Source organism: Lipotes vexillifer, unplaced genomic scaffold, assembly GCF_000442215.2.
Source record: "Lipotes vexillifer unplaced genomic scaffold, Lipotes_vexillifer_v1.1 scaffold415, whole genome shotgun sequence".
Lineage (NCBI taxonomy): Eukaryota > Metazoa > Chordata > Mammalia > Artiodactyla > Lipotidae > Lipotes > Lipotes vexillifer.
This window is the reverse complement of record NW_006774345.1, coordinates 482,875-492,707: the sequence shown is the minus strand read 5'-3', so window position 1 is coordinate 492,707 and position 9,833 is coordinate 482,875. Positions and strand designations below refer to the sequence as shown.

The following is a 9,833-nucleotide window of genomic DNA, read 5'->3' as shown; positions in this document are numbered from 1 at the left end:
TGCCTATATGTTCATGATATTTACATGCAGAGATCATGGATAATGTTGTTTTGTTTTGTTCTGTGTTTTAGTTAGGGCCATAAATGAGGGATTGAGAGTTTATTATGATCCCATAATTTTAAAAATAGCTTGGGTTCATCTCCTATTCGTCTTGATTTTCTTAATAGTCACAATGTATACATCAAGATTCATAAATTTTAGGGGCATTCTAGTAACTGTGCATATATTAAAAAAATTAAAAATGAAGGAATTGATTTTAGAAAGCTCATTCTATTCCTCATAGCTTCATGTGTCAATGCTTAGAGTTATGTGTGCATTCTCCTAATCCATCCTCTGTCCCTGACTCAGTCTTACCTCATGGGAGCATGAATATTTAAATGCAGAATTCTTCCAGAATTATTGGAAATATCAATAAAATTTAGAAAATTTCTCCTACATGTTTATATATCTATTCAGGCCTCTCATAGACCTCATTCAACAACTTACATGACATCTACTCTTGGATAAATAAAAATAATTTCAAACTAACCACGTCTGAAATCAAACTCATGATCTTCTCTTCTAAATGTGTTCTCCTTAGGAAATGTACTGCCATCTATTCAATTATGCATATCAGAAAACATCTCACCTCCTTGCTCTCTTCCCGTCTGTCCAATCAGCCAGCAGATCCTAATAATTTTACCTCCTGATTTTCTCACAGTGTCCACTTCTCTCTACTTCTACCACCACGATCAGTGAACTTACACTTCAAGATACCATTTCTTTTCTAATTTGTATTAAAATCCTAACTAATTCATGTCTAGTCTTAGTTTCCTCCAAATTGTTTCACTCACTGAGCCAAGAAGAAACTTTTATGTATGTGCATAAATATATTGTATATATCTATCTAGTACATATCTCTATCTATTTATATTATATACATATGCACCCAATGATAATAAGAAACACTTATTTATCACTTACCATGTGTTATGCACTCTTCAAGGCAATTTACATATTGTAACTCATTTAATTCTCACCATAAGGTAGATATTATTATTTGTCCTCATTTTATAGATTAGGAGAAACTGAGACACAGAAAATTTAAAGATTCTGCCCAGGACCACAGAACAGTGAAGCTGGCATTTGAACTCAGCAATTTTAGCTTCAGTATTAGTATTCTTTACCACTAGGTGATATTGCCTCAATGAATGTAATCTCTTACGACTTAAAACTCTTCAGTGACTTCCAGATTGTTCTTAGGACTATAGACTCTTTAAACATGGAATGGAATATTCTCCCCTTTCAGTCTGTGTGGTTAAATACTTCTCATGCTTTATGTGTTTCCTTAACCACTATTTCTTTAGGGAATCCTCCTTTCAAATTCCTTTGCACCATGCAGCTCTCTGTTAATATAACTTATCACAGATGAAATTTTACATATTTTTGTGATTATGTAGCTAATTTGTGTCTCATCCACTGTAGTATAAATCGTGCACACTGTTATATTCCCTGTGTGTAGTGTAGTCTAGTACAGCGGTCCCCGACCTTTCTTGCACCAAGGACCAGTTTCATGGAAGACAACTTTTCCATGGACCAGGTGTTGAGGGGGGCGATGGTTCAGGAGGTAATGTGAGCGATAGGGAGTGGAGGATGAAGCTTCGCTCACTCACTGCCGCTCACCTCATGCTGTGCGGCCCCATTCCTAACAGGCCAAGGACCAGTTGGAGACCCCTGGTCTATTATATATATGGCACTCAATATATATTTTATGAAATAAAGAAAAAAGACAGGAAGGAAAGAAAGAAAGAGAAAAAGGAAGGCTGAAAATTCTTAGAGTTGAAAAGGTCTAAAAAGAACATTTTACAATTTTGCTTTCAGATCAGGAATTCTTTTCACATCCTTTCATTTTTTTTAATTGAAGTATAGATGATTTACAGTATTGTGTTAGTTTCAGGTGTACAGCATAATGATTCAGTATTTTTGCAGATTATATTCCATTATAGGTTATTACAAGATAATGGGTATAATTCCCTGTGCTATATCCTTTCTCTTGAATTGTCTCTCTGAACAGTTTCAGTGGTAGGTAACTGTACCTTAGGAAGAGCTGCTTCCATCGCTGGGTGACTCTGATCAAATATTAGAAAACTCTTCCTTAGCTAGCTATGAAATATGGCTGCTTATAAATTTCACTCATATGTTCTACTTACTTTCATTTTGGAGCTTCCTGGAATATGTGTCATCCCCCTTTTCACATAGCAAGTTTTCAAATATTTAAAGTTATTGTTTCTGTTAACATATTCTTTTCCCCCAGCCTAACGATATCTGATTACCTGTATTTTTATGACATAATTTTATATGACATTATTTTCATAATTTTCTTTATGTGCTTTGAGGTATTTTAAACTTATTCGTTTTCTTAATGTCTTGCCTTCAGCCAGCATTAAAAAACTGTTCAATGTATGTTCATTGTTCTTTCCTCCCACCCCCAAATAAATTTTTGTATGAAAATACATAGGCAATCCTGCACATTATTTTTTCTTCTTGGGAATTCACATAACAAAATAACATATTAATTTTCTGAGAAGCCTTGGATTAAAGTAGCATGTTGGGCTTTCATTAATGTGGTGATTCACAAGTGTATATGATCCTTTTTCCAAGGAAATATATTTATAGAATTTTTCAGAATAATGTCTGGAAAAAAATATATAAATAGATGTATTAATCTGTATGGAATATTTATTGTTAATAACATATATCTAACAAAATCAGAAATATAAGAAAACTGTACTTTGGTACTTAACAAAATCCTGTTTTGTTTTGTTTTTGACTCATGAGAAACAGGTATATTATGTCAAGTGATTGGAATATAAATTTTTTCTTGTGTTCACTGGATAAAAGAGGAAAACGGGTAGGAGAAAATATATTTTAATGTATTCGTGCTAGAAAAATGGAACTAATTGTTACTGTAACACTTTTTATTAAAAATATATTCTTAATAAGACTTGTGAATAAGCCTCCTGAAATAAATATTTTACTTCTGTTTTGTTAGAAAGCATTCACTCTTTTTATTTCAGAAATACAAAAACACTGGCAAATATAAGGACTGAACAATTTGCAATTCAAGTGGATTTCAAGTGTTAAAACACTTAAGATTCTGTCAGAAATGTGTTGCAATAAATGTAGAACTTTAATTGCTAGAGTACACTGTACTATATCTAAGAATAGCAGGTATAAGAAATAGGTATAATGAACTAAAAATGACTGTTGCTCTGTTATTTGATATTAAATGACTAGAATTTTCTTGTTATAAAGTATTCGATGCATTTCATACCCATTTTTGAGCTAAATACCAAACTTATACTTACAAATGTTACTTAACAATCTAAATTTAATTATTTCTTTATAATTATAATAAAGAAATATCTCATTTTTTCATTTTCTCTAGAAATTCCTACCTCCTGTTAGATGTTGTGTTTATACTGTGAATATAATATCTGCATAAGCAATTTTGAACATTTGCAAACAAATACAACCTTCCTATTGAATCACAATGTATTTGTACTATTTGGTATTAATAAGCTGTGAGAGATGAAAAGAGATGAAAAGGAACTATCTTTGAGTTGATAAACTATCTTAACTCTGTGTCTGTTTTATTAATTAAAGAAAAGCAGTCTGTGCTACATATCATGGGGAAAAGCAACTTTGAATAGAAAAAAAGTAAGCCATACAAATAAAAATGGTGGCCATAAGCAATTAGAAAAGTGATATGATATGATATGATATCTTAAACCTATGAATGGCAACCAAATTTCAGGTCAGAAATATGAACTCATTAAGTGAATTTTAGATTGTTGAAGACATGTTTAAATAATGACAGCCTGAAGGAGCCTGAAGCATATCATTAAATCCATTGGGATTGGTGGTTTGATTTCATTTCCATCCAGACGGAGGTAGCGAAGATGAGGTCCATAACTGAAGGAATCCTGTTCCGCAGGCAATGTGATAGGAGTGGTAGGACATATTACAGAGACGTTCACATCTACGGAGACAAAGAAAGCATGAATAAATGAACTGGAATACAAGAGACTAAGGATGGGAAGACCAAGAGCTCTTATAACAGTCCTATGGAGGGTCTAGTGGCCTGGTCTATGAAAGTGGAAGAGAGACAAACCCTTTTTGTGTAAGCTGGAAGTTATGCATATCTGTTTTATAGAAGTAACCCTGAAAAAATGTGCAACGTACACATAGTCATCTCAGTCCATATTTTGCTATGCTTAATACAGAGCACTAGAAAGGACATATTGTTAAAAGTTGTGATGGAAAAAAGGTGTATAAGATATATCACTTGTCTTCTTCCTTTAGCAAGCCAGATAAGGCATGATTTGATTACTGTAGAATGAGAAAGGTAGCATTTGGGCATTAGAGGTGGAAACAATGGTTCAGAGCTGGTACTGAAAGAATGGGTAGGTGCATGGTGGAATGGAGGAGTAGATGGATGCAAAGGAAGAAAGCCAGTCTATTATTAGAGAAGGTGCTTGAAAGTTACCTTAAAAAAATGCAAACACTCGAACTAGTAGTACATGATAAGTTTTTTTTTTAAGTGCAATTAATATAACTTTATATATGTGATATTTGCAGAAAACAACCTTGAATCTCCATACTTAAGTGTATTTAATTGGAAAGGAAACATTTGCCAAGAACTGAATTACAAAAATTCAAACCAGGAACTATCCCGTCTCAAACTTTAGTGTGCATCACTAAAGTTTGAGACTATCCCGTCTCAAACTTTAGTGTGCATCACAATTACATATGGATAAGATGTGAGAAATCATGTACCTGCCTTGGATCAGAGCCCTTGGCATCAATGTCTATACTGAAGTTTAGGAGCATTCAGGAGAGAAAGCCTCTTAAACCAGCGAAATTTTGACAAGTGTGCATAATAGCTGATCTCAACCATGAATTCATGTACTCCTTTTAAATCCTATTTTGAAACTGTTTTGAGGAAGCGATCTTCCCTTAGAAGATAAGACCCAACTAACTTTGGCAATGACCTTGCTTTTGTGTCCTGACTTGTTCTGAAGGATTTTATGCTTACAGTGAGGGTGCTTTGTTCCGATCTTATGCCATTTTGTGAATTCAACTTGCTAAACATAATGACTCTGTATAGCAGATTTCTGTTCATCAAGGTATTTTTTCTTACATATATTATAACCTTATCATGACACAACCTGTATTGGGCAACAGTATTATTCTCCCCACCTGGGCATTGCTGAGATAGTGGTTCAGATGGGTAAGGCAATGTGCACCAGGTATTTCAGCAAGTAAGTGGCAGAGCGGAGTCCCAGCCTCGTCCCTTTCCTACTACACAGGGTCCCTTGCCTGCTGGAGAGATTATGTCCTTTCTGATGTGTTATCTCCTAACCTTATCACCCTCATGACCCATAACCCATGCATATGTGAATAAATAGAATGTAAAAACAAGCATTCTAAATTTAATTATATTTTCATAAATTAATTATAATGTTTCTGAGAGTACCAAGAAGTAACTTGTTCAAATAGATAACATTTTTGTCAAATTTAAAGTCCCCTAAGGTGTTCAGAAGAAATAAGTATTTCCATCATTTTGGATAAGAAAAGTTCACTGTCCTATAAATTCTGTGAACTCTTCATATAAGAGGTATGTTTCTTGGCAACCACTTCATTAACAACTAGACTAGATTATGAGGTAAGAAGAAGTAAGTACTTTAGCAGTTATTATAATGCATTGTTATATAATGGTGAGCCAAGAACTCTTGCCAGGGAAATTCTTCTTTTCCATTTCTTTTCTTGGAATATAGAAATGACCATGCTTGATATCTACATTAAGCAGCAAGTAAATCAATTTCTCTTTGTTGATGTTGTTGCTGGGAAAACGATTTTTACCTCTATTGATAGAAATTTGTCTTAAGTCTCATATTTTAGGCATTGAAGAAAAATGTGCTATGATAATAATGTTGGAGTGGGGGAAAAAACACCTAATATGGGAAACCTTAGGTTCAGGTCCTGGCTATTATACTTATCCTTTGTCCTTGGAAAAATAGCCTCACTTAGTTGAGCCTCAGTTTTTCTTTCTTCAGAAACTCCTAATAATAGCCCACAAGGTTCTTTTGATGATCAATTTGTGGTTCTTAAAGTGTGGTCCCTGGACCAGCAGCAGCCATACTACCTGAGAAATGCGTGGTTAGACCCCACCCCATACCTGTTAGGTGGGAAACCCAGAGGCTGGAGCCCAGCAGCCTGTGTTTTATAAGCCCTCCAGGTGATTCTGATGCACATTAAGGTATGAGAATGATTGGAAAATAGAAATATATGAGAAAACTTTGAAAAAAACTCTCTAAAATAAAAGTGGAGGAAGAACAGAGTCCTCTTCTTTGTGTAACTTTGTAAAACTATGTAAGTACCTAGCAGAGGTGCCCAACTATGTGTTGAATTTTGCTATCTCCCTCCTGAACACTCTCATTCTCAAGTTCCCACCCACTTCAGGGGAATTCCCAATTCACAAATAGCGCTCTATGTGGAATCCCTTTAAATTAAGTTCCTGCATCAAATGTCTATGGGACTTTTGTTGTCAGGTAAGGAATGCACCTGTAGAAGCACAGAACTTTCATCAGGAAAAAAATTACATTTATTTAGCTTGATATTGGCTGCCGTACTATTTGGTTCAATGCACAGATTCAGCTATTAACATTTATTTTTTCTGTTGCATCTCTTGCTTTAACTACAAGATTAAACAATGTGTCTCATCACCATGGAAAAAAATCACTGCGGTGGGAGCAGCCTGCTCATGAGTTCCTGGATTTTATGCTCAAGTATGCTGTTAGAAAAAAAACAAAAAATACTGAAAAACTGAAGAATACCCAGTGCAAAATAGTCTATTCTTATAGGTTGGATGTTTATGTAATTATTTGCTTAATGAAAAGTTTAGTGAGTAATAAGCAGGCAGCACAACCTTCTGACAATTATCTGTGTCATTTTCCTGCGAACCATCCAATTGATTCTCATTTTAGGAATGTATTTTATAAGGTTGTTCAGAAACCTCTTCAAGATTAGCTTTCTAAAGGGCTTGTGCTAGGGTGGAGCATGCATGGATACTTGCCAGGCTGGTATCATCCCCTGTAGCTGGACCAAGATATCGTCTACATCTACACCTGAGTCATCCTGGTCTCAGGCATAATTGTGAAGATGCTAAGTTTGCCTTTAACGTCCCCAGCCCCTTCTTTCTATAACCACTTCTTCCCTTCATGGTACCTCTGCCTCCAAGACACTTTGCACTCATCTCTCACACGGGGAGGGGGAAGGGTAAGCTGGGACGAAGTGAGAGAGTAGCATGGACATATATACGCTACCAAATGTAAAATAGATAGCTAGTGGGAAGCAGCTGCATGGCACAGGGAGATCAGCTCGGTGCTTTGTGACCACCTAGAGGGGTGGGATAAGGAGGGTGGGAGGGAGACGCAAGAGGGAGGGGATATGGGGATATACATATGCATAGAGCTGATTGTTATACAGCAGAAACTAACACAACACTGTAAAGCAATTGTACTCCAATAAGGATGTTAAAAAAAAAAAAGCTATTTTCAGGAAAGAGTATGTATTCTACCTTGTTGACTGCCATTAGTCCTAAGGAGTTGCCAACTTCCAGGGACATTTGTTTCAATTTCAGTTGCGCAAAGCCTTAAAGTACAATATTGGTTTCCCATGTATGGTCCCCAGAACATCAATCTCAGCATACCTAGGAAACTTGCTAGAAATGAAAAGTCTCAGGTCCCACCAGACCTACTCAATCAGAAACTCTGTGATCGGGCCACCCATCTGTGTACTCTAAAGTTTGAGAAACCCACTGATCTAAAGCAGAAATTCTAACTAGGGTGACTGTAGGCATCAGCTGTCCTGTAGGTTTTAGGACAGAGGTTCCTTCCTGATACCTCCTAAATCATATTCCTTCTATTACTATTCATGAGGTTGCTTGTGGCTGGTACACTTTCTTCAATAAGTCTGCCCACTGAGGCAGAAATATCAGAATCTCCTCAGAGTAAAAGAAGATAGAGACATTTAGTTTCTCCAACAGGTAATAGCCCTCTGTAGATTACTAAAATCCACTTTTCAATTTGCAATTTGAACATTTGAACTTCTTGGTTCATTGACACTGTCTGTGAATAGACAAAACTTGAAAATACACTAAAAAAAATATTTAAGGGCACGAGAGCTGGAGAGAAAATGAACATTATTGATATTCTTAAAGAAGATATAGAATAAATTTAATAACCACGAATATCTTAGTCAAAGACACACGCTGACGGTTACTTACTTTTAATTTTGTTATGATCGAGGTGAAGGTGCTGCAGATGAGCACTGATTTTGGGGACCTTTGTGAGTTGATTGTGAGACAGCTGAAGATCTAGAATTGATGATACATTAAAACCACTAGAAGGGAGGCCAGCATCTGATAATTTGTTGTGGTTGAGTCTCAGGAAGGCCACTTTAGGAATCACATTAAAATAATTTTCTGGTATTCCTTCAATGGAATTGTTGTCTAAAAACAGCTGCATAGTATTGGCTGGTAATCTTGGTGGCATATTCCTCAGGGAGTTCTTAGCCATATTTAGCTGCATGAGGTTCTTGAGTCCTTTAAAGGTGTCTCTTTGAAAGGCATTGTCTAATAGTTTATTGTGCTGCAGGTCAAGAAGGGTCAGGTTCTCCAGATTGCTAAAGGTCCCTTGAGGAATTCTGGACACCTTGTTTCTAGCTAATTGTAATTGTTCTAAACTTCTTGGCAATGGAGAAGGTACCTCCTCTAGCTCATTATCTTCCAGAAATAAGAAAAGCAGCTTCTTCAGTTGGCTCAGGGCTCCTTTTTCAATTCCATAGTTGGTTATTTTGTTCTTGTTTAGATTTATCCATCTCAGCTGGGTGGCATTCTCGAATGGCTTCTCAGGAATGGTTTCTATCAGGTTGTTTTCAAGATAAAGATACCAGATCCTTGATGGTATAGCAGGGATTGCTTTGAGACCCCGGTTTTCACAGTACAAAGCAGTAGGGAAACTGGGGGGACAGAAACACTCCCTGGGACAATGGAAGTCATGCACCATCCAGTCCTCTGAATCATTTGCCTCATAAACCTGTCTCACACTTCGAGTCCATACAGTATCTGTTATGAATAACACCCAGATGATGAAACAGATTGTGGTTGCCATTTTAGTACCTAGAGTAAGGGATACAATTGTCAGATGTTTAACGATCTTGACCTTTAGATAACTGCATGCCCCAAAATGATCGATAAGAGGGGTGGGGAGGTGAAGACATGTCAGCATTTCATACATATTTGTCAACGAATACCCACCTATTTAGTGGGCACTATCTGCAAAGCATTTTTGCAAACACTGAAACTGACTCACCAACTTGTAACTTTCTGGTTTTAACCCAATCACAATGAAAACCAAGAAAGTAAAAGCAAGTTTTAGGAACTCTTAAGTGCTTTTCCATTTCAAGCTATTTAATGCAAGGAAGTTAACTGAAATCCAGAGTTGAACACACGAGTACAAAAAGTGACCTTTTAATAACTCAAATTTAGAGTCTATGTTGTTCCTAAGAAGTTGGCATATGCTTTCACTTTTACTCCCAAATAAGCAGAACATCTGGATGAGATTTCCCAGGCTCTTTGGCCCTTCAACCAAAGAAATAGAGAGATCAAAGAACATTTTAGCAATTTTTTGTGAAGGAAAATTTTAGGATTTGAAGAAAAATGTGTGATTAATCTCTTGCTCTGTTGCTCAACTTCTCAGGTAAGTTTTATTTTGGGGGTTTAGGGAAAG

At 36.1% G+C, this 9,833-nt stretch overlaps 1 protein-coding gene across 1 annotated transcript in view; it reads right to left on the bottom strand.

Annotated features, from left to right (window-relative positions):
- Positions 1 to 3,022: 3,022 nt before the first annotated feature.
- KERA (keratocan) overlaps positions 3,023 to 9,833 on the bottom strand; it is an 8,158-nt gene continuing 1,347 nt past the window's right edge. Inside the window, exons 2-3 of the mRNA XM_007449109.1 lie at positions 8,330 to 9,223; positions 3,023 to 4,021 (exon numbers count right to left, since the gene is read on the bottom strand). Coding sequence (XP_007449171.1) covers positions 3,846 to 4,021; positions 8,330 to 9,215 — 1,062 coding nt within the window. The 5' untranslated portion in view covers positions 9,216 to 9,223 and the 3' untranslated portion in view covers positions 3,023 to 3,845. The remainder of the gene's footprint in view (positions 4,022 to 8,329; positions 9,224 to 9,833) is intronic.